This window comes from Silurus meridionalis, chromosome 6, assembly GCF_014805685.1.
Source record: "Silurus meridionalis isolate SWU-2019-XX chromosome 6, ASM1480568v1, whole genome shotgun sequence".
Taxonomy (NCBI): domain Eukaryota; kingdom Metazoa; phylum Chordata; class Actinopteri; order Siluriformes; family Siluridae; genus Silurus; species Silurus meridionalis.
In genome coordinates, this window is record NC_060889.1 from 7080102 (window position 1) to 7105895 (window position 25794).

General features: G+C 37.5%; 1 protein-coding gene across 7 annotated transcripts in view; it reads right to left on the reverse strand.

The window, feature by feature from the left end:
- astn1 (astrotactin 1) overlaps positions 1–25794 on the reverse strand; it is a 258717-nt gene that overhangs the window by 163078 nt on the left and 69845 nt on the right. Inside the window, exons 1-5 of one of the 7 annotated variants that reach the window (XM_046851388.1) lie at positions 25428–25531; positions 24527–24920; positions 17203–17352; positions 6118–6267; positions 2106–2252 (exon numbers count right to left, since the gene is read on the reverse strand). In XM_046851388.1, the coding sequence (XP_046707344.1) occupies positions 2106–2252; positions 6118–6267; positions 17203–17352; positions 24527–24914 (835 nt within the window). In that variant the 5' untranslated portion in view covers positions 24915–24920; positions 25428–25531. Of the gene's footprint in view, positions 1–2105; positions 2253–6117; positions 6268–17202; positions 17353–24526; positions 24921–25427; positions 25532–25794 lie in introns of those variants that run through there. The other 6 variants (XM_046851383.1, XM_046851382.1, XM_046851386.1 and 3 more) reach the window with 6 other exon arrangements.

Consider the following 25794-nt stretch of genomic DNA (forward strand, 5'->3'; position numbering starts at 1 on the left):
TTATTGCGGAAATTTTCGTACAAGAGAAAACTAAAATCTAGAAAATCTGAGAAAACTAAACCCATTGCATATAATTGCCATATAACATCAAAATACAGATACAGTATATAAATAAAAAATCATTAATAAAAATACATTTTAGATTACTCTTTAAAACTCTTTGCTTCATCTGTCTTGTTCCGTCTCCTCCAGAGCTGATTGTTAGACAAAGTTCTCTTCAGGGTTCGGAGGCTTAGTTTGAGACCATGTGATAGCATATGTAGCCCATTTTATTTTCAATGTGTAAAGATTGTGGCACCACAGAGCGGGTGACGCTGCTCGATTGGCTAAAAACCAGTCGGAATTGCGAGAAAAAATTTGGACCTGCCAGAAATTAAGTCGGATTTGAGAGAAATAAAATCGGAATTAAGCAATCTTTTTCTTTAATGTGGTGGAAATGGGCTTCCATATGAATCTTTTCCTCGCCCCTTGCTGTTTTTTTCTTCATTCCTTCATTTTTCATTCTGCAAAACTCTGTGATGGGAAAATTACTTCAGGATCAGAGAAAGAATGCTTCAGCAAAGTTAAAATTTCACCCAGATTCTTCTAGTTTTTAATAAAACTCAATTTCTTTATGCTGATTTGAGCAATCTATAGAATGTGTTGCTTAACAGAGGTCAATAATTCGACCCTTCTAAACAATACAGTAGTAATCCTTACCGCAAACACAAGATACACCTTCCATCATGGTTATTTAAGAAAATAACCCTAGTTCCCTGAGGGATCGAGACGCTGCATCTCTATGCCACACCTCCGGCGTCCCTGCAGCGCTTGCTTCTCCCTTACAGAAGCTGCCGCTGTCCTTACTTATATGAGCTTTATACTTCTGGTCATGACGTCACCTCATGGGTGACGGCCAGCGTCCAATTTTTGACTGATTACACACATTATTTCAGAGCGTGAACACTCAGGCACGTTCCCAAAGCGTTTTGACGCAGCTCGAGTTCCTGAAAGGGAAACTCCTGACTCTTACTTGCCACAACACCCATGGCTTTATTTGTGCATTTTATTTTTTTTAAGTACCGTAATTTCCAGACTATTAAGCGCACCCATATATATACTGAATTTGACAAAGATTTTTATTTTGAACATAAATAAGCCGCACCTGTCACAGGTGTCTACACTGAAACTAATGAACTTTACACAGGCTTTAATGAAAGACAGTGTCTGTTACATGGTGTAACGGGTGAAATATGTTGCGGTATTACTGCATGTGTGCAAGACCGAGGAATATGTCCTTATTATTTTCTGATGCTCATTTCTAAGTTTCTTTGAATAAACCGTAACGCTGTTGCCAAGAAAAATAAAAAAGCACTAGTTTTGGAAACCTGTCTGTGTTTATGATTTTTGTTGCAACTGGAGTTAGCGAGCGCTCCCTTCACCCAGACTCAACGCGCTACAACGGCTTGTATCTAAACAGTAGCCTACCAAGTAAGTCATTGTTCACTGTCTTCCTCCTTCCTTTCACAACTATTTCTCTCTCGAGTTTATCTTTTGGCATCGTAGTGCGTTTAAAAATCACGATCGGTGGAAGTTTTTTCTCCTGATGCCGTGCAGCTCAGAACACAGGTGAAGTGCATTTTTTCGTTTCCGTTCGGAAATTTCATTGGTCTAATGTTATGTCGCTCAGTTTTATTGGCTTGAAGTTTGTGAAACCGGGAAAAACCCAGGAAAAATCCATAAATTAGCCGCTTCGTTGTTTAAGCCACAGGGTTCAAAACGTGGTAAAAAAGTAGTGGCTTATAGTCCGAAAAATACGGTAGTTAAAAAGAAGTTTTGGCTCATTGTCAATGCCAGTGTCACTAATCAGTGTCTGACTCATTAATATCATTCTATGAATAGGTTGGTGTTTCTTGTGACAAAAATGATAATAGGAACATTATAGCCATAATTTATCATAGTACTTTGGATACTTACGTGCATTTTAAAGGCAAATACTTTTAGTTTAAAATATGAGACAATAACCAAAACATTGCGTAAAGTAATGAAAGGTCAGAAATAATGTACCACAGTTTTACTATGATAACAAATCCGATCTGATAAGGCAGAAGAAGTGATGTGGTTACCGTCAGCAATGAGGTGCTCAGGTACGTGAAGCACCACACGTACATTCAGGCCGCATGACAGGTGAGAGGAGTACACTAGGCCGATCACACAACTCGTCACACTGATCAGAGTTAGAGTGGTCTTATTGATGGGACTGCGAGGGGAGCCTAAAAGAAGAAAACAGAAACAGAGGAGGCGAGAGAAAGAGAACATGAGAATAGCACAAGGAAAATAAAGAAAAAGGATTGAAGCTCTGAAAGCAGGGAAGTTTAGTTTTGTAGTGCACCTCTGGGCAGTTACAAACAACTCTACATCTGAGCCCTCCGATGCATGAAAAGAGGCAGTGGAGCGGCACTGCGAACTATGGCTTAGCCACGAACAAAAAAGGTTAAAAGATAACACTTTATATATATATTTTAGGATACTGTGTACAGGGGAAGGAAGGCAAACTCAAAAAACAAAATGAAGGCTACGGATTTGTTTTTTTCATAACCTGCGTTTGCTTTCATATGCAGACATTCTGTATTGGTGCATTGCAATCAAATCAATGGGGAGGTGCTAAAGTATTCACAAACCAATGGCGCATGAAAAAAATTCGCACAACAAGAGGAGAAGATGGAAAAAAAACTAAAGCCCCACATAAATAAAAGCACAGCTATGGGCAGAGTGATGCACAGCTGGCTGATTTGATCCGTGGTTCCAGCAGAGTAATCACGCAGACAGCCTTAGTGAGATTTAAAAAGGCTTTAGCCTGACTCTCTCTCTGCTCTCTCCCTCTTTGTTTATCAGAGCTGCAGCATAGTCACAGTCTACACGCTAGTCGTAAAATACAATACACTTTCATAAACACAATAAACTCCAGAGAAATGGTGCTGCTTAAATCGTCTTAAATACAAATCATTTTCATGCACTTAATAAAATACAAACTCCACTCTGTTATACCTAATATCTAGCTTTATAGGAAAATAATTAAAAAAGAGTTCTGCATTAAAATATATTTCTAGGGATTGATAATTTATATTTTATAACATTGTATATATTGATTATGCCTAATGAGTTAAGCAAGTGATTTTAATATAAACAAAAACCTTAATATAACAACAAAAAAAAGAATATATAAAAAGAATATATATATATATATATATACAGTGGAACCCGGTTATGTCGATGTCCTAGGGGGTCGCCAAAAAGGATCGAGGTAACCGATGATCGAGATAAACGAAAATCAAAATGGCGGCAATATATTAACGTGCTTGAAATTTCTTTATGTACATGATGTGCGTTAATAAATAAGTGTGCATGCACGTGTTTTTGGAGGGTTTTTTTACACAACGGCGTTGCCGCGATTTGTTTGATGAAGGCATGCTATAAAAATACATACAGTACATGTTTATCTGTCAGGAATCCACCTGCCACGCCCCCTTCGGCCCCCTTCGGCCCCCTTCGGCGTAGCAGGTGTTTTCTCGGCTGCTTTCTCTGAAGCTCCCGGCTTCAGCCGCGCACATATGGTGCTCGTTTATCATCATCACCAGCTCCTATTTAAACTTCCACACTCTCACTGTCCGTTATTGTTGGTATATGTTGGTTCACGGCGGCCGTTGTTATCGCGCATGCATATCCCGGTACGTGCCTTCCCACCGGCACTCTCTCAACGGCTGCTCTTTTCTTCCCAAAGCGAACCGAGATAACCGACGTTAAATGGCAAATTTTTCCCCCCTTGTGCTCGAGATATCAGGGTTCGGCGACATAAAAAAAGTCGACATAACCGATAAAAAATGCTTAGAAAAAGCGAGAATTTGGCGGTTCCACTTCAAAAAGTCGACTTAATAGGGTTGTCGAGATAACCGAGGGCGAGATAACCGGGTTCCACTGTATATATATATATATATATATATATATATATATATATATATATATATATATATATATATATATATTATTATTATTTATTTATTTTTTTTTTTAGTGCCTTGAAAAAGAAAACTGAGCGTAAAAATTCTAGTTTACTCAATATCGCATCACTTGTGACACCGCATACCTCGTCGCTTATGAGTATATACATAGTACATGCTAACACGTCTATCAAAATCAACTCATCACCGGAAGCAAATTTTTGGTTCGAGCAGAGCACGGCAAACTGTGAACAAATTCTAAACAAACTGCCATGTGTGTTATCAGGTCAAATTCAATTAGAGGCGACACTGCTGTTACTGCTGGGTTTTTTTATACCCAAGATTTCAGAAGTTGGTAATTAGATGTTGACTCAAGCAAAGGACAACATGACTGGCTGTTGCCTGCCTTCATTGTGGCATCTTAATGTCAAGCCTTATCTTCTCTTGTTGCCAATTAGATCACTGTTAAACAGCAATCTGAACTAAACTCTGAAGTCTATATGCAAGCGGCTCAGTTCAGACATTAACAACCACTCAAACACAGAGCAGAGGGTTCTGGGTAAAGCGCAATGTGCACAGGGATGCATATACAGTATGCTCATATGGACACATACCAACTAATGTAATTTAGAGATTGGGATCTTTCTGGATTAGCATTACAGTTACTTTATGTATTATCTAATAAAGGCATCTTACTTAAGAGTTTTAAGATTTGTTTGAATACAGAACAGTATATGTGTGTGATTAAAAGGAGTGTGTAGCACCGTAGAATGTCAACGTGCGAATGGGAGTAGTTGCTACAGGTGAAACTAGCATGCAATGAGCGAGTTGTTGCAGCTGTGTATGGGTGTATGCGTTAGGAATTTCTAGTCACTTGTGTGTGTGTTGCAGTGAGTGGCTGTTGACACTGCAAGAGAGAACTGACCTTGATTGAAAAACCTACAAGTGCAGTGTGTGCACACCCTTTGCTATGAACTGTTTAAAAAAAAATATAATTTGCTCGCAAAACAAAACATTGAATAAGCTGCAATAAAAACAATCAATATGAGGACAGACCTGCTTTCAGCAAATTCCTTTCACTGCCTACCAGGATTCTACAGCTTGCTAGTTTTACAGATTCTGAGTCTAACGGTGTGCTATCCTACGGCAGAGTCCTCTCGCCTCGCCTCTTTTGCACAGACAAGTACGCAGTGCGGTTTAATTAATTCCCTTGTATAATTCGCCTTTGCAAATTGACTACTCAAAGACAAGTGGGGGGGTGTGGGAGGTGGGGGGCACTTCACCTTCCTCCAGGTCTTAATTTTTTTCTCTCATTTTTATTCACTGAAAAGCTACTTTACATTTCTTCACAGAATTTGAGTAGAAGATAGTATAATTTAGTTATCATTCTGTTTTTTTGTCTATGCACTGTTGTAGCATTTTTACTTTATTTATATCATTTTTACAGCTGAGCAGTTAAGGACTTAAGAGCCTTGTTTAACAGGAGTGGCAAACTTTGTCAATCCACTGTGTTGTTAAACCAAGCATATACATACTGTAGGACTCATAACAAATGTCTAAATGCTGGTGGTAATTATTTGAGTTCACTTTGTTGAGCAAGTGTTACAAATGCCATATTTTATATTGCTCTGCTCACTTTAAAAACTTGAGAGAATACCATGTAAATGAGTACAAATATGTTGGCTACATGTTTTCCACATCTGGAAATAAATAGATAAATCAATTTGAATTACTGATCAAAAGTTCTATTTAAATGTATTTATTTATTTTTACAATTATGTGTAAATGCCGGTATAGTTCTGATAATATCGTGCATGCCATGTGCTCATAAAGCAAAAAGTGGGACAGAAGGACAGGAGATGAGAAACACATATATGCTGTACATTGAAAGTATTTTTTCTTTATCCATGAAGAACAACATTCCAAATGGAGAATCTCACAAAAAAATCACAAATGCACACAATCCATCTATCAAGGCACATGCCTGGTTGTTAATGACAACAGTTAATGATGTAGTTGCACTCTGAGGTACGTTACAACTACCGCTTTGCTCAGTCGCTGAACAAAGTCCCCGACACACATATTACACACGCAGGCAGGCGTCGAATCATGCGACGAACGGTGTGGATGTTGTCCTTACCCCCGGAGCCCCACGCTGGGTTGGCGTTACCGTTTCTCATACCTCGGCTGCGGCGGCGGCTGCGGTTGGGGTCGGTGTAGAAGGTGAGCTGTGGCTCGCCATCTGTCTCAGGCCCAGAATCCCCATCCGGGTTCAGGAAAGCTGAACCCGCTGCAGAATTCACACACAAAACCCATCATCAATGAAAACCTTTGAATTCGCAAAGACCTTATTTAATTTGAAGGCATTGGCTGATTACAGCTCGGCAATTCACTGAGGAAGTTTGCGTTCTGAATAAAAGTGCAAAAATGAAAGAGATCAAATGCTCAGTATTCGTGATGTCCATGTGCAAAATTCAAAATCGATGAAAACATTTCTCAGAAAACAGGATATCCAAGAAACCTTGCCTGCTATGAATAAATAATTGACACAAAAACAAGAGGAAAATATATCTCCCAGCCAGATGTACTCTACAGCAACAAATTCTAGACTAAACGCGATCTGACTACGCTTTGCTTATTTGCCAGTCAGTTTGTCTTGATTATTAATAAATGGGAAGAGCTAGAATGCCACCAAACTTCGGCAAAAACCATATAATGCCTCCTTTGTGCAAATAAACAGAAGAGCAAAGTTGGTTGAGCGGGTAGCAGCATCACCCTTGTTTATTTATACCACTGTATCTGAGGTAAATTCACAGAAAACAAGATGCTAATGCATTTATTCACCACGTGGTTGAGCTGTGTGTTTGCGCTGCGGACCAGACATTAGAATACGTTTTTGTGACACTAAGCACTTCATTTATTGCAAGTGTTCAATGGTCTAACTTTACTATATAAACTTCACAGATTCAGAAATATCACACCATGATGGGAATGAGGTTTCCTAACTCTGAGACTGCAAAAAGCACTGCCCTGCACAGTTTCCCTGCATTAACAAACACACTTCCACTTACCCTTAAAAACCCTTTTCTTTTTTTGGTGATAAACGGTGTAAATAATGACCTGTTGTTATTATTATTGTTATTATTATTATTAAATTTTGGCATTAAATTATATATATATATATATATATATATATATATATATATATATATATATATATATATATATATATATATATTATATATAATTATATATATATCTATATCTATATATATCTATATATATATATATATATATATATATATATATATATATATATATATTTTTTTATAATATTGAATTTCTGAATTTAAAGTTATTCAGTATTTTGTGATACTCATTTAGAAGTAATGATGAGAATCATGAACATACTGTAAACAAACATGTTTCTCATCATTACTTCTAAATGAGTATCGCAGAATACTAAATAACATTCAATTCAGAAAGTCAATATTATTAAAAATATATTCATAAGCAAATCAATAAATATTTATATACATTGTAAAAAAAACATTGATATTTTCTCATTGGTGCATTATGCACTAATGTGTTTAAAATGTATTTATTTTATTAATTAAATCAACTTTAAATAATAAATAGCAATGAAAAAAACAGTCGGAATTTTAAGATGAAAAATCTAAAGATTAAGTACGAAAAAGTAGTTTTCCTTTGCCCTCAGGTGTAATAAAAAAGTTTTCATGTAGAGATATTATAATATCTTTAAAAAATAAATAAAATATAATAAAATAAAATGAAAACACAATAATCTGGAATGTATTTGTATTTGTCTTTGGCCTTACTTTCACCAGCATGGCAGTGCTCCTTTGCATAATAAGAACTCCATAAAGACATGGTTTGCTAAGATTGGTCTGGAAGAAATCGAGTGACCTGCACAGTGCCCTGACCTCGACCCCAGTAAACACCTTTGGAATAAACCGGATGGCGACCATGCCCCAGACCTCCTCACCCAGCATCAATGCCTGACCTCACTAATAACTGAATAGAAGCTTGTAGCTCTAATATCTACTGGAAATCCTTTCGAAAGGAGTGGAAGTCATAACAACAGTAAATGATGACCAAGTCCTCATAAATGCAATACATTTTTTTATAAATTGTCACAATGAGAAAAAGGAAGTTGGGTTTGGGGAGTAAATAAATAACATTAAACAAGCCCATGTACATTTTATGGGCAGGTATCTGAAAACATTTGGCATTTTAATGTATCTCAAAATCACCAAGTTTTAGTCTTCACTACTTTAGTCACTTATTGTGTTTATTTTGAACAGTTATCTGGCAAATCTCTTTGCATTTAATCCACTTTAATATTTGTTTTTCATTCTTACAAAAGTTTGTTCTAAATCTACACACACAGCGGTTACAGAAAACAATTACAGCTCGCAAACGTCTCATTTACATATCGTTTCCTCTCCCTACTTCCCATGTAATGACATTCTTGCAATTATTCTTTTGTAAACCAAGTGCAGCACATCTAAGTGTGCACAGAGTTTATCCGCTTACACACTCAAATTGATGCTCGTTATTGGAAGCTTCATAAATCAGGGCCTGAGATTTATGTACTGTATAAAAAGACGGATAGAACAAATATGCGTTGGAATGCGCGGCCTGCACGTGGTTAGAAGCAAATGTGCCTTGTTAACTGGTCTGTATCAGATTTCAATGAGGTCAATCTCTAGGTGCATGGATGGTCAACTCATTTAAACTGTCTAAGATTAGAAGTGATGATCTAATCTCAATTTCCCATCTATTAAAAAATTGTGTAGGATTGGGTGCACCTGATGAAGTCTAAATCTGTAGGAATTGTAGATTAGAATCTGTAGTCGGGAAATGACAGATTTTGGTGCATTCTAATATCTACCATATTTCTGTGTCAGAGAATTCAATGCTATAAGAAATTTCTAATTGGAGAAAATAACGAAGTAAAAAGAAGTTATGTGGGATTACAGAAGAAGACAGAAGCCTGTGAAATTGTAAGCATGCAGAACAAGCGGGCCTTGTTCCAGCAGGACACCCCTCCTGTGCAAAAAGGCTATACAGTAACAGAAAAACATTTGACCAAATCTGGAGTGAAAGAACTTAAGTTGCCTGCACAAAGCACCAATACATTTTAATGAGTCTGTACTTTCTGTTCTTGGCTAAAATAAATGGTACCAGATGTGTTTTTCTGCTTTTCTGCTCATTGTTATTGTAAAGTGTTGTTATCCAAGTTACTGTAGCCTTCTTGATGTTTAATTACTACTCATCTGGTCCCTCTTTCCAGAAGACAAGAAAGATATGCTTCAAGAATTTTCTCTGTTCTAGCATCTAGGAGGTAAAAGGAACTTAATTCCCCTAAAGACCAACTACTTAATTTACTTTAATTTTCAAACTATATATTTTGGGCTTGTTTTGCAGACACAGGACCTTGCGGTCAACCATAAACTCCACCAGATGTGGTCCACCATTGTGCTTGGCAGTTGGTATAAGGTGTTTGTGCTTATATGGTGTGTTTGGTTTTTGCCAAATGTGATGTTGTGCATTAGGGCCAAACATCTCTATGTTGGTCTCGTCTGACTTGTAAAGTCTTGTAGTTTGTTCGGATGCAACTCAGAATTTAGTTTGAGTTTTAGTTTCAGTATATTCTTGCATATACTGACCCTGGTTTGAATTTGCTAGGATGTCCACTCTTGGAAAGATTGGCTATTATCTATCATGAATGTTTTCCACTTGTGTATAATTTTTTTCAATGTAGAATGATGGACTTTAAAAAATTTGGAAATGGCCTTATAACCCTTCCCAAATTGATGGGCAGCAGTAGATGCTGATGTCTTTCCCCCTTGGCATTGTGTTATCACACCTGAATGCGCTATACCACCAAAACGTGGGCTTTTATCAAAGTGGTCACACTTGCTTATAATCAAATAATTGAGGGCATTTGATTATCAGTACCTTGCTGCAACTTAGCCTTTTAATTCCTATAAAAGCAGTAATGGTGCACTTAGTTGTTAACACACGGCTTCTCCAGTTTTTTTTGTAAAAATAAATAATGACGGTGTAATATGTCAGGTGTTGTTGTTCATCTGGGGTCATATTTACATGAAGCTAAGATTTGTTAAAGACCAGATGATTTTACTATATCATGATAAGTAAAAACCACGGAATTCAAAGAGAGTGCACATTGTTTTTCACACAACTGTATTCTCCAACCTCATCAGGCATTATAGGGGAAGACTCACAGCCTTTGCTCATTTGCTCTGGACATACATACATACATACAGAAGACTTATAAGACATTGAGAAATATGTAGAGGTCACAGACATATGATTTTAGTTTAGCTACAAAGAAGCAGTAATGCTGTATATTTAGGAATAGGTGTTTAAATTTGTGCACTTTTTAAATACATTTAAATAATAAATAAAATATTATAAGCAGAGGGAAAGTTTTCTGAACAGAAAGTGGCCACTGCATTTCTGTCATTAAATGTGCTTTTTCTGTGCTGGGGGTAAACACAACAGCGTTTGTTGTTCAGACCTCCTTCAAACAATATGTAAATCCAGGAGAACCTCTTCAGAATTGAATGCGGATAGAAAATTCAACATTTCACCTTGGATACGTCTAGCTGCCACACAATTTTAACCAGGTCTTATCTCTGTGGGGAAACACATGCAGAAGAAATACCTGAAGGAAATAACTACATGGTTCCTCAAGGCGCTATGGCATAGAGCTCCAGATACTATTTACCATGAACACAAATGAAAAAATGCTTCTGTTTTGCACAACATGATATGAAAGGCCTGGCATAGCACCTGGCATACAAAAATAAAATAAAATAAAATAAAATAAAGGGCTGTCTCTTCTTGAGCAAATGGTTTAGTTGTTTCATACGTCTTGCTAAAATGCAAGCACGTGTTTGGAAATAAAATATAATATCTGCATATGTAAAAAGTAAGGACTGGTATTTTATTCAAGCCAGGACAAATATTACAGATATATTTTTCTGGCTAAGCAGCATTTCTTGCTTCCTGTTTTTCCTGCAATCGTTTGCACTTTTATGTCACATATTTTATTTAGCGTATTATTATTTTTTTTTTTATTATTTTTGTATTATTATATATGTATTATTTTGTTATAGTCAGTACCTACCCATATGTGTTTCTCTTTGTCCTCTGTAACGTGTTGCTAATGACAGCAAGTCTAATTTTGATTATAGTTGCTCTATTTCCTAGTTCTATAGATATTTATTATCTTCCAGGATTGACCTTTGCATTTTGCATTTTTGAATTGAGAATGTCTTGTGTTGGAACTGCTTTTGAGTGCTCTCTGCCTGTGTTCGGTCCAAGGGTCAAATGTCAGGGATGAAAATCATTAAAGACGTTTAGCACATGCCTTACAACCTGCATCACATTTAGTACATCAATCTTTAATCCAAGCAACCAAGAAATGCTGGACTGAAAGTATTAATTTTGACAAACTGCTTGGTCTCTATTTAAAGCAACATTGTTGATTTTTGCCACAAAACAAGCTTATATATTAAGCCAGACTATAAGTGTCCATGGAAAATACACATGTTTAATTGAGGTTGAAAATTTTAAGCACTGGAAGCAAAATACTGCAAAAAAACTAACAACAATGACAAATACCACAATATGTCCGTGAAAAAAGGAAACAAATGAAGAACTTGGAAAGTCATGGAGCAAGTGAGTGTGTGCTAGCCTGCACAATTAAGCAGGGGCCAAAAGGTGCAACACTTCATGGAGACGAATAAAAGATGAGCTTGTTAAAATATTCAAAGCCCGGCATCAATGCATCATCAGCATGCCGATCTGCCGGTTCATGAGCAGAAAGCAAGACATTAAAGACCTCGAGAATCTGAATGTCATGATCTGAGATATAATCATTTGAAGTATAATGATCTACAGAAGACGTAGCAGAAATGCTCAGAAAACATAGGGCTTATTTAGAGCTAAGTGAAGTGTTTACAGAGGAAAAATAATGCACGTGTAAATCAGTATGCAGACCATGGACCTGCAGAATTCTGAGCAGGTTTAAGCACACAGGACAGAGCTGAACCAGAACTGTGTCATAGCAAGTCTGACCTTTGACTTTTTGCATTTTTCTTGCACAATGTCGGTTTCAGTAAGGAGCGATATTAAGTCCGGCACCAAAGACCACCCAAAAGTTTGAGGTAACCGCACAATTTCACACAGAAATGTTCTGAGCTGTAAATGAATGAACAAAACAAACAAACAAACAAAAAAATGTATATCATTCACAAAGATCATACCATCTCAGTCCACAAACAGAACTAAAGACATATTACAAGGAACACATTTTTCATTGCCTAGAAATGATGAAATAAGCAGTGAGTGTAGCAGATGGCTGCTTGGTCAAATTCTCTGGGGCAGGTTTTTATTTACAGGACAAACAAACACCAACATATAATAAAATAATAATAATAAATAAATAAATAAAGAGCAATAATAATAATAATAATAATAATGATAATAATACTAAATATAATGCAGTGGTGGGCAGTCAGGGCAAGCAAGGCCTTCTCTGCTGGCCTAAACTCTTTCAAAATCACTGACATGCAAAGAATATGTATTTAATTATTCCCAATAAACCATTCACTTCATTTTATAGCAGTTCTCTCAGGTGCGAGGTGTCTCGGAGCACCGTATCCAAGTTTCGGATTGATTTGCCATCAGATTTCAATTGTCAGGCTCAAAGGGAACTGGCGTAAAATAAATTACTATGAACGCTGTTGGCGTCATATTGATTCAATCCATGTTGCATGAAGCTGTTGCTTTAATCAATCAGATTGTGACTTGCTTACGGAGCCCATCTAGAAGGCGTCTAAACACAGCAACATTTTCACGTCCTTTGATTGGCTGGTCAGAGATCGCACTAGTCGGAGCTCGCAAAACTTATCTGCTGCAAACTAGTGCACAAGTTCAAATATATTCATATGAATTGATTACTGTAGCTGTTTTTTTTCTTATCCCACAATGGCTGACTGAAACTGAAACTGATTTAGTCACAGAGATACTTTTCAAGAAAAGCTGTACATCATGATGAAAGGTCAGCCAAAACTGTTCAACACAGTTGTTAAGCTTTTCATGAACTATTTAAATTTGTGTTTCTTACGTGTAGAATTTTACAAAAAAACTCACATTTTGCCTTCATTTCAAATCCCCCGGAAAACTGTAATGCACGGAAATACACGATGCACGTTAATATCGATGCTTCTGCCAAAGATGCAATGTGGGGGGTGAAAGGAGACTTGTTGAATTGTGTTCATTGTTTTTTTTTGCTTTAGTAATGGCATTCATTCTTACTTTATAAGATACCGGTCTGTGATCCAGCACTCTTTTATACTACATAGCTGTATAATATTGATGGTTTCTACAGCTGTGTTGACATAATGATGATATTAAGTTTTTCATTGGCTCGGGTAGGACTAGGGATGGGTACCAAGAACTGGTAATCTTTTGGACCGTTACATAATTAATAAAAAGTAATTGTTATCAATACCTGTGTTCTTTAGAAGCAGGTCGGAAAGTGACAACTTTCCGTCCCTGAATGATGTTACGTTAACGGTACGGTAACATTTAACGTCAGGTAAAAAAAAAAAAACAACACCAATGTCAGATGCAAAATATGCAGTACTGAAATAGTGAACAAAGACACCACTAGAGACAACACTAGCAATATAATAAACATTTACAAACAAAACACATGTCTCCAGCAACGGCGCTGTATGTCTCCAATATCTACTGGCTCCAACTGCAACTGTCCTGCCTCAGGCAAAAATCCATGCTGATAGTTTTTTCGGGTGGCGTCCGTTGCTTGAGCGGCTTCCTGTCTGCTGTCATTGCGAGAGCAGCCTCTAGAGGCAAATCAGTATGTGCCGTTTGTGTTGATTGCACGCTGCACGGAGAGCGCTATATTATATTGATTATTTATAATTCCATAATGATATAAATATATTTATTAATATGATTAATATATTATATTTATTCAATTTAGCATGTGATTCAGTACTGTATTTTTTGTAATAAAGTTCAGTACAATTTAACATAAAGTGTAAAAAAATGTTACACATGAATATTTTATCTATTATCCATATTAAAAAATATCTGTTGATTATTTGGTTATTGGCAAGTACGATCCCACCTAGCTATCAGTATCAGTAAAAACCACTATTGGTTGACCTCTAAATAAATATGTTGTGTTATGTGTACCATTCACCTCGACTGTTGATTTCTGTAAAGCTGCTTTGAGACAATGTCTGTTGTGAAAAGCACTATAGAAATAAACTTGACTTGACTTATGTGGTATGCTGAGGAAATCTCTCCCTCTCTCTCTCCCTCTTTTTTTGGGAAAAAAAAGAGTAAGGGCTTTTTGCTTTATGTGCCTGTTTCTGTTTGCCTAGAGGCATTTGTAAACTACAGTACTAAAGCTCAGTAGTAATAAAATAACTTGAAATTCAACATCATTTCACATCGTCTTTTGCACCAAATTATAGAAAGTATTATCGAAAACGTTATACATAAGTACCGGTATGTGTATCGGTACTGTCATCGATAAAATGTAAACATACCCAAACCTAAGTAGGACACCACTGATGGCTTAGGTGTAAAATGCAAGGCCTGCCACTGTTATTATATAGAATACATATACTTTATTATAATGTTTTATTAATTTATATAAAATAATATTTGCTATTATTATTATTATTATTTCAATGTCTTTTTTATTTTTTCATTATTATAATTACTGTTGTTGATGTTATCAATGAAGATTATGAGGATTATATGTGTGAATGAGGATGTGTGGTATGTGAATGCAGATGTGTGGAATGAAGGAGGATGTGTTGTATGTAAATCAGGATATGTGATATGTGAATGAAGATGTGTAATATGTAAATCAGGATACGTGTGTGCTACTTGTTCTCTATTGCCATGGAGAGAACCGTTCACAACTAACACCAAAGCATATTAACAATTAAACATGGTGACATGAATAGGGGAAAAAAAGCACGTAGACATGTGGATATTGTATATGTGACAGAAGTATCTAAAATAAAGTTTTCATTAAAAAACAATACAATCGTTTTAAGAACTTTATCAACAGACATCATCCAATTGTTTTAAAAGACTAAAGCATACTTTGGATAAATGTGCTTAGAATTCAGTCTTTATTTCACTGAATTATACAAAAGTATAATTTTTTATATTTTTGTCATCAGCCAACAGAACAAGCTTCTGCACAATGTAAACACTGCCGTTCACCTGTATTCATTTGTGCAAACATCACAATTCCCTCAGTGCCTTTAAGGCTTATTTAATTAATCGATTTGCATAAATGTCAGAACCGAACATGTGCCAACCAACAAATTCCACCTGCATTAAAGCTACAAATAAAATATGTGCTGTTGCTCATGGCAAAGACAAAACACTTTTTAATGGCAGGTGTAATCAGGTTTGCACTGATATTTCCATTGGCCTGATTATTACTGTGCCGCGTCTCTTAAAGGTCAGTATACATCTGTACATTTAACAAATACGATTTCAATCTTATGTTTATTAAAAAAAGCACTGATGATACTGATACTGATGTGAAAACATGAACTGCCTCAGAAATTAAATGCACTTTCATATACCAGTCTTTACCCAAGAGAAAAAAAAAATATATATATATATATATATATATATATATATATATATATATATATATATATATATATATATATATATATAAATACTGTATATACCTAAGGAGAAAAGCTCAGTTCAATGGAAGTAACTTGAAACACACACCATATACAAAATCTTGCACACATTAGTCAAGGAGCCGAGAGAGCAGTGCACTGTGACCCCACTTCTGCACTCAAAAGTTAGTCCATTAGGTCCCTCTAGTTATATATTTGTAAGCATTTATAAAAGATGAAGCTTGGAGAGAGCAGGATGGCTGCAGTGGCCTGAGGAGGTCACGAAACACAGAAATAGTTTGATGAAGAGAATTGTCTGTTTGTGAAAACAGATTACTTTAAAGCTAGTTGAGCAACAAAACATAAGAAATAAAGAAGAGTATGAAGGAGAAAACAAGAAAAAAGTATGAATCAAATATGATTTGAGCAAATGTGAGGTTGACGACCTGGACCCCGTCACACAATTGGTAAAGTCACATTTTCTTGTTCTGCTCCAACCCTTAGCAGCTGCCCTGTGTAATCAAGCACTGCAGCATTGTGATTACAGCTCTGCTATTGTAGGAGAATAAAGAGAGACAATTCGGGGTCTTTGGGGGATGTTTTGAACGTCTCGGGTCCACACGGGAAAAATATTGTTGAAATTGTAAGCTGAGGTTTTAAACGCGTGCTGAAGACTGTTGAAGCTTTATTGGAATAGTAAAAACTGAGATGTTAACTTCCACACACACACACACACACACACACACACACACACACACACACACACACACACACAAACTCACATGCACAAACATATAAGCACATGAGAAGAATAAAACAGGCACTGGAAATAATACTTTTATAATGTACAGTATGCAAATTAAATTGACATCGAGGTCACGAAAATAAAATCTCGATGATAATGGATGTGTGTGGAATTCATAATGGATTAAGAGACACAAGACAGACACAAATCAAAATGAAATCCAAAGCTCGCTAAGAGGATTACAGCTATGAAATGCAAGAAAAGCGTCACACTATCGGGGGCTTCGTCCCAAACACTAGGAGTCATTTATGGTTATTAAAATCAAGCCTTGGGAATTGGGAATATCCCGAACACTAGAAATATGTTGTTAAAATGCTTGTTAATTTTGAGCATTCATATGTAGTCTTGGTAGCTGAAGGAATGTGTGTGTCTTACAATTAAAGGTGTTTGTTTAGCATTCTAACACACCATGCCAGGTTTTAGCCAGGTGTGTTGATTTATAAGACACTATATGATTGAGTATCTTTCAATTTAATGAATTCTATGTCTGTGCAGCATTTTTGTTCCAAATGTATCTTGATGTTTCTTAATGTTCTTAATGTTATTTGTTGAAATTTTACCATGCACTAGCATTTGGTATACACCCAATAAGCGAGAATGGCAGCCGTGCGTGGCGTGGCAGGCGGGCATGTTTTTATGCAGGCATCTGCAGACGTGGCCGACCACTCACCGCGCGTGTTGCTGGACAGACGCGTGCGCTGGTTGGTGGAGATGTTGTGTGGGAGGAGCGTGTTTTGCTGATGATTGCTGTCAACGGTACTCGTGGCTATGATGTTATCCTTGTACTTGCTCATCAGGGACAGTTTTGTATTGTCATTCCCTGATGGCAAAAAGGTTAAAAAGGTTAATGTTAGGCAGGGGGAAAGAGACAGAAAGGTTGAGAGCACATAACACTGACCACTAATAGTGAGAGGTCGATATATCAGTCCTAGAGAGAGAAAGAAACAAAGAGGAGGCAGATAGGTGGACGGCACATCACCCAGCCGCAGGCACTGATGTTTACCAGAAGAGCTCTTCTCATTGTAAATGAGCTCTTCTGGCTAGTGACAGGCACTCTCATGACTTTCCTATTATTTTATTTTATTTATTTTATTTTTTTTGTGAAGAGTGCCAGAAAACGTGTAGGAGTTTCATTCTTAAGAATAAAGTCTAGACCACACTAGAAAATAATCAGGCCTACATTAAAACTGATTCTCCACGATCCTGACCGTTACTGGCCTATAACATTTATTTTCCCAGCTCATTCTCTAGTGTGTGGTGTAGAAAAATAATCCAATATGCCAGCTGCCACTTTCTGGATTTAAAACTATACGTATTAAACATTCAATACTTATAAATCAGCATCTTGTAGCGTGAAAGGAATCGTCAGATATAATCTTGAGGACATGCATCAAAAGGTCCATGACCAATGACAGCTGATTGTTCAGCAGTTCAGCTCAGCTGTGATTATCTTGATCTGAAGTCATATTTGCTTATAAGTGATCTCGGATTTCAAGAGTCAGTGTAGTCGGTTGTGACAGTGTGGCATTTTATTCTCTTACTCTTTCAACATCAGTGTGGCATTTTATTCTCTTACACATTTTTGTCAGTTAGGATTGTATAAATCGTGCTGTGTGGGCCAGGCTGAAGGCAGATACAATACACTGATCGATATTTGGAAGGCGTATATTATGTTTTATATATTACAGCTTTTTTCCGAGAACAAAAAGTAGCTGCTGTTCTATTATGCTTATGTAAATGTTCCGATTTGTTTATTGTTTGGCGGGTTGCATTTTTCTTTCTTTGACAGAGCTGAAGGAACCAGCCATGCTAATAAAGTAAACAGTAAACCAAACTCGCCTAAACTGGCTTAACAGATATGAGCTTCCGTCATTTTCCATTCTGCAACAGCACGACATGGGTATGTCCCCCGGTAATTAGCAAGCGCTACGACAAAAAAAACTGACACTGCAGGCTTTTTGTACTACTCAAATTAGCATGGCAACATGAAATTACTCTTCTCCGGCACAGCCTACTGGGTGTTTTCATAGCCGAACACTCTTTTAGGCAAATATCAGCATCATTTCACACTCAATCATGGCTGATGTCTCCAATGGTGGGGGTCCAATGAACCTGGATGACCTCTGTGTCAATAACTTGAATCAAGAGACTCTTCTTGTCTTTAATGAGGTTTAAAACTGGCCCTTTGGTGCTGTGGGGGTCCCATAAGCAATGCAATGGCCATCATGAATAATTAACCTAATGTTTAACTACTTTCATCAGCTTAAACATTATATGCCACAAGATTGACTGGTATTCGTTAACTTTCTTTTTAGCAGAAATAACATATTGAAGTAATATGAGTTCTGTTTGTTGTAATAATAAATAAAATGGTTTCTGCTGTCAAAATCAGTGGGTTTTGACAGGGAGACAGTTTCAGAGCAATAAAGAGAACACTGTTATATGGATAAGCTGATCAAGCAGACAAGTGCTGAGGTTACAGCTCAGTTTAAGTAGACTCTAAAAGATAATTGATTGGGCCTACTTATTAAAAAAAATGAAAGAATGCAGAGGTACTATTTTCCCTGGATGTCTTAAATTAAGCCCAAATTAATATCTTCATTATTCAGAGAAAATAACTAGATTACATAACCAACATGATTTTCCTCAACATAATAAAGCTAAATTAAAGAAGCAATGGTCAAGGCTTGAAGAGGCAATATCTTTATTATTTATCCTTACTTGAACAAATAACCTGGAAGACACTCAAATATATAAACAGTTTTAACCTCAGCCTCAACACAAGTGTTTAATCTGGCTGTGAAAACAGGCGTTTCATAGTCTAGTATGCTTGTTTGTATTTTTATGGGCTCCTTTTCAGTCATTATCAATAATGCAGATGTTTTTTTTTTTTTCAGTAGAAGGTAGAAAGATATTTGTGACTAGTTTTTGATTGTGGTTTTACCTAGTTCAGGCAGCTAATAGAAATGCTAGTTAAATGCTATGTTCTGAGGGAGTAGCTTTAGTACATGAGTGAAAAGTTTTAGAAACTGAGATGTGAATACCTCTTCTACAAGTCTAGATAGTTTTGTTACAAATTTGAATACAAGAAATACCCCTAAAGTATATTTTAAAAAGAAAGGAAGCTATTAATGAAAAACTGTTTCATACATTTGACTTTACTGTTAAATTCACCTGCTGGCTGCACAAGCCAGTGCAGCTTAGTGCCAGTCCCAAGCTTGGATAAATGAGGAGGGTTATCTTAGGAAGAGCATAAACCATGTGCCAAATGAAACATGCGGATCACAAATCAGAAATTCATAACATAAGGAGAAAGAGGTTGGCAAAACAGAATTGGGATTGACAGAGTGATGTGAAAAGTAGGCAGGAGTACAAGGAGATGAGGAAGCAGGTAAAGAGGGATGTGGCGAAAGCCAAGGAAAAGGCATATGAGGAGCTGTATCAGAGGTTCGACACTAAGGAAGGAGAGAAGATTTGTACCAATTGGCCAGGCAGAGAGACTGAGCTGGGAAGGATGTACTGCAAGTTAGAGTAATAAAAGGATGGAGATGAAAATGTGTTAACTAGTGAGGAGAGTGTGTTGAGAAGATGGAGGGAGTATTTCAAGCAGCTGATGAACGAGGAAAATGAAAGAGAGAGAGAGAGAGAGAGAGAAAGAGAGAGAGAGAAGGTTGGATGGTGTGGAGATGGTGAAGCAGGAAGTGGATAGGATTAATAAGGAGTAAGTGAGAGCAGCAATTAAGAGGATGAAGAGTGGAAAGTCGGTTGGACCAGATGACCGACCGGTAGAAGCTTGGAGATGTTAAGGAGAGATAGAAGTGCAGTTTTTAACCAGGTTGCTTGACAAGATTCTGGAAGGTGAGAAGATGCCTAAAGAATGGAGAAGACCTGCAGTAACTAAAGGGGAAAAAAGTTGATGAAGTTCACACCATGAAGTTATGGGAAAGAATAGTGGAAGCCAGGCTGAGAAGAGGTGACCATCTGTAAGCAACAGTATGGTTTCATGCCGAGGAATGATGTTTTCTTTGAGAATGTTGATGGAGAAGTATAGAGAAGGTCAGAAGGAGTTGCATTGTGTGTTTGTGGATTTAGAGAAAGTGTACGACAGGGTGCAGAGAGAGGATTTGTAGTATTGTATGAGAAAGTCAAGTGCAAGACATGTACGAGGACAGTGTGACAGCAGTGAAGTGTGCAGTAGGAATGGCAGACTGCATCAAGGATCCGCCCTGGGGTCAACAGTGCAATGTAATGGAGAGTGTGTTAGAGAAGTGAAGAAAAGTGTGTGGTGATGGAATTTGTGATGGGAGGGTCTGCAAGAGTGAAAGGGAAAGTTTATAGGACTTTGGTGAGACCTGCAATGTTTTATGGTTTAGAAACAGCAGTGTTGACTAAAAGACAGGAGGTGGAGCTGGAGGTAGCAGAGCTGAAGATGTTGAGATTTTCATTGGGAGTGACAAGGATGGAGTTTATTAGAGGGACAGCGCATGTAGTACGTTTTAGAGACAAGTAAGGGAGGCGAGACTGAGATGGTTTGGACATCTGCAGAAGAGGGACATGGGGTATATCGGTAGGATAATTCTGACAATGGAGCTGCCAGGAAGAAGGAAAAGAGGAAGACCATGGAGGAGGTTTATGGATGTGTTGAGGGAAGACATGCAGGTAGTTGGGACAGGGAGAGGCAGATGTAGAGGACAGGGTGGTATGGACACCGATGATCCGCTGTGGCGACCCCTAAGGGGAGAAGCCGAAAGAAAAATAAGTTGAGTTCACCTGCTGGTTGCATTGATAATTTTATATAACTCCTAGAAACATTTGACTACTTATTCTTCTAACAACCACTTTGGATGAATGGACAGAAAACACAAAAACACTCTAGAGGTGGATTCATATTTAATTTTGATATTTTTGAAATCCCGACTTAACCATTAGTGCCTGAATCTTGACTATGGCCAATAAATTACCACTACACTCCCTGAGTGTTATTGCTAATACTCTTGGAATGGCCTCATCTCAGCCAGAAAAATGCTAATGCAAGCTATTTGCAGAACAACATTTCGTAACGTGGGCTGTGCTTCACTCTCCCCTGCGCGAAATAATCTCACAGCTGTGAGTGCACACATTTAGAAAGAATTCAGAGCTCTGTGTCCCTAAACCCCCAAAATACATGTGGTGTAATGACACACTATTCGCGACTAGTATGCAGTCTGGGACGCATCCAAATTATTTGTGACTCACAACTCTCAGTAGTGCAGTTAGTTCGAAATGAAAAAGCAAAATCTTGTGTTTTAGTTTCCCTCAGCTTGTTAACACTTACTCATACTGCCTGATCCTGCAGCACTGCCTGTGCACTGTTCACCTCGGTGTAACTAAGTGTCCATTATTCAACATCATAAAAAGCACACCTGCAAAATGAATTACTAATGTGCTTGTGTGTATGGAAAAACTACCTATCACAGCTCATTGTTAGTGATTATCAGTTAATATTGGTTCTCTAGCTTAACACATGGTTTGTACCATGAGAAAGAGCAATCATTCGCTATGGTATGCAACACTCGAAAAAAATAATCCTTTACCTGTAAAAAAAAAGGCAAATGTTTTACTGAAAAAAATCCTGTGAATTGATACTTAGCATATCTATTTTTAACTTCCACAGAGAGACCTGCAAACCTGTATAACATTTTTTTCAAATAGCTCACAAGCTCCAAGACTTGTTAAACATAACCAAACCAAAAGCTATTTTTATGGTTTTGAGCTGAAAAAAAAACTAAAAAGTGTGTTCAGCATTCAGTTGTCTTCTGTCTCATCACTACAGCTAAACCGTACCTGTTTGTGTAAAACTAATTAGTGCATTAGTATAGTATATATATATATAAATACTTATTTTCCTCACTGTGTGTATATATATATATATATATATATATATATATATATATATATATATATATATATATATATACACACAGTGAGGAAAATAAGTATTTGAACACCCTGCTATTTTGCAAGTTCTCCCACTTAGAAATCATGGAGGGGTCTGAAATTGTCATCGTAGGTGCATGTCAACTGTGAGAGACATTATCTAGAAGAAAAAAAAATCCAGAAATCACAATATATGATTTTTAAACTATTTATTTCTATGATACAGGTGCAAATAAGTATTTGAACACCTGTCTATCAGCTAGAATTCTGACCCTCAAAGACCTGTTAGTCTGCCTTTAAAATGTCCACCTCCACTACATTTATTATCCTAAATTAGATGCACCTGTTTGAGGTTGTTAGCTGCATAAAGACACCTGTCCACCCCATACAATCAGTAAGAATCCAACTACTAACACGGCCAAGACCAAAGATCTGTCCAAAGACACTAGAGACAAAATTGTACACCCCCACAAGGCTGGAAAGGGCTACGGGGAAATTGCCAAGCAGCTTGGTGAAAAAAGGTCCACTGTTGGAGCAATCATTAGAAAGTGGAAGAAGCTAAACATGACTGTCAATCTCCCTCGGACTGGGGCTCCATGCAAGATCTCACCTCGTGGGGTCTCAATGATCCTAAGAAGGTGAGAAATCAGCCCAGAACTACACGGGAGGAGCTGGTCAATGACCTGAAAAGAGCTGGGACCACCGTTTCCAAGGTTACTGTTGGTAATACACCAAGACGTCATGGTTTGAAATCATGCATGGCACGGAAGGTTCCCCTGCTTAAACCAGCACATGTCCAGGCACGTCTTTAGTGGCTCTGTAAGAAGCATATCAAGGTTCTGGCGTGGCCTAGCCAGTCTCCAGACCTAAACCCAATAGAGAATCTTTGGAAGGAGATCAAACTCTGTGTTTCTCAGCGACAGGTCAGAAACCTGACTGATCTATAGAAGATCTGTGTGGAGGAGTGGGCCAAAATCCCTCCTGCAGTGTGTGCAAACCTGGTGAAAAACTACAGGAAACGTTTGACCTCTGTAATTGCAAACAAAGGCTACTGTACCAAATATTAACATTGACTTTCTCAGGTGTTCAAATACTTATTTGCAGCTGTATCATACAAATAAATAGTTAAAAAAATCATATATTGTGATTTCTGTATTTTTTTTTTTTAGATTATGTCTCTCACAGTGGAAATGCACCGACGATGACAATTTCAGACCCCTTCATGATTTCTAAGTGGGAGAACTTGCAAAATAGCAGGGTGTTCAAATACTTATTTTCCTCACTGTATATATATATATAAGAGAGAGAGCGAGAGAGAGAGAGAGAGAGAGAGAGAGAGAGAGAGAGAGAGAGAGAGAGAGAGAGAGAGAGAAAGAGGGAGATCTTGAGCGCTCACCTAAACCTTACTGAACACCCTTGTGATGAATTGAAATCTGAATAGGCTTCCTCACCTCACCTACATAATTACCTGATTTTACTAACATACTTTTGACTGAATATGCAAAATTTCCACAACTACACTCCATACACAGATGGAGGTTATTATAACAGCAAATGGGCACTAAATGTTTAATTGGGTCTCCAAAAAGCAAATGCGTCAGGTCAAACTTTTGTCCATATAGTGTACCTTAACACATACCAAAGTAGACTTTTATTGAAAGCAATAGAAACATCAGTGCTGCAGCTACTTAAACTGAGCGGTCAGCTTGTCCATTAAATCGTGGCCATATCTTATTTAAAAAATCTTATTTGAAAATTATTTACAACACTGAAAAAATAAACTTAATTGTGATTTTATTTCGAGAAAAATAAACACACATGGATTTATGACGTTAACCCGAGATCTTGTGGCCAGGGTAACTTTCAAAGGGAAACGTAATAAATAATAATACGTAATTTTTAATATGTCTAAAAATAAATATATGTTTGAGTGTAGATCTCTTGTTTTCTAGCTCTTCCCATTTTTATTATTTATGAGGACTTAGAGGCTTCGATTATAACAAATAATGACATTACAGTGTCTGCCTCTGGGCATAAAAAAAAAAGGCAATGCTTAGTGTTATGAGGCTAAAACGCACCAGGGGTAAGATCCACGTTGGCCTTGTCATTACAGCCGTGAAGCGAATCGAGCGTGCGCGTCACCTGGCTGGCGAAGTCCTCACCGCCGTTCATGCACTCGCGCTGCAGGTGTTGGCGCAGCTCACCGATGTCGTACTCGTAGCCATCAAGGATGGGCGTCTCACGGATACTGAGGGTGCCACTGGCATTGGCACCCTGGCACCGTGAGTTCCTTAAGCTCTCACGTGCCTGCCCACCCAGCAGCACAGATGGGATGTAGTGAATCTCGTTAGCTGCCTCGGCGCTCGCGCTCTTCTGAGGCTGAGGCACCCGACGCCTCTTACACCAGCGCTTCCGCGTGTACAGGATCAGCACCAAGCACAAGATGGAAAGCAGCAGAGCAATCATCCCACCCTGCAAAAAAAAAGAAACAGATAGGCCAAGTGAGAGAGAGGGAGACATGGAGAGAAAGCGACAGTTGATAGAGGGGAAAAATGACAGAGAGGTGAGTAAGAGGAAGTGTGTGGGAGTAGATATGAAAATATAGAAAGGAGAGCAAGGAGAGAAAGGGAGTGAGAGTTGATGAGAGACAAAGAGACAGGAGAACAGAAAGGGAGAAAAAGAGACGGAGGACACCAAATCAAAAATGGAAAAATTCAGGTAGGATGTACAGGATGAGGAGGGAAAAGACAAGAAAAAATATGTGAAGAGAACACGAGAAAAATAAAAGGGAGTAAGATAAGGAGCAAAGAGAAAAACAAACAAGACAGGAAGACAATGACAAAAGTACACAATATAGAGAGAGTCTATGATGTAGACAGAGAGCAATTCAAAGAGATAAATAAATATAGAGTAAGAAAATCAAAAAGAGTGACGCGAATAAGAAAAAGAAGAACATAATAAAGCTAGGGATACACTAACCAGCTAATAAAACAGGCAAATAATACTATAAATGGAAATCCAAAAGCAATCTTGATATGGGAAAGGCTGCAATTAGGGATGCCATGTTTAATACTTCTAAGGCCCCAATTTAAATAACGGCAAACAGCTGAGCGTAAAGAGAAAGCCACCTAATCACCTCTCTTTTACACTGAGCTAGAGCAGCAAGTCCACAGTCAATTTGCATAAGTTGTTTGCCTACTTACCTAGTCAAGGGCGATAATGAATGGCACCTTAATGAAGGTCATTCGCGTTGCATTTGCATGCGCTTGGGGGGAAAGAAATGGTGAAACTACCATAATTTATTTTGCTTTGTTTAAAATTCCTTAATGCTTTCAAAGTCATTAAG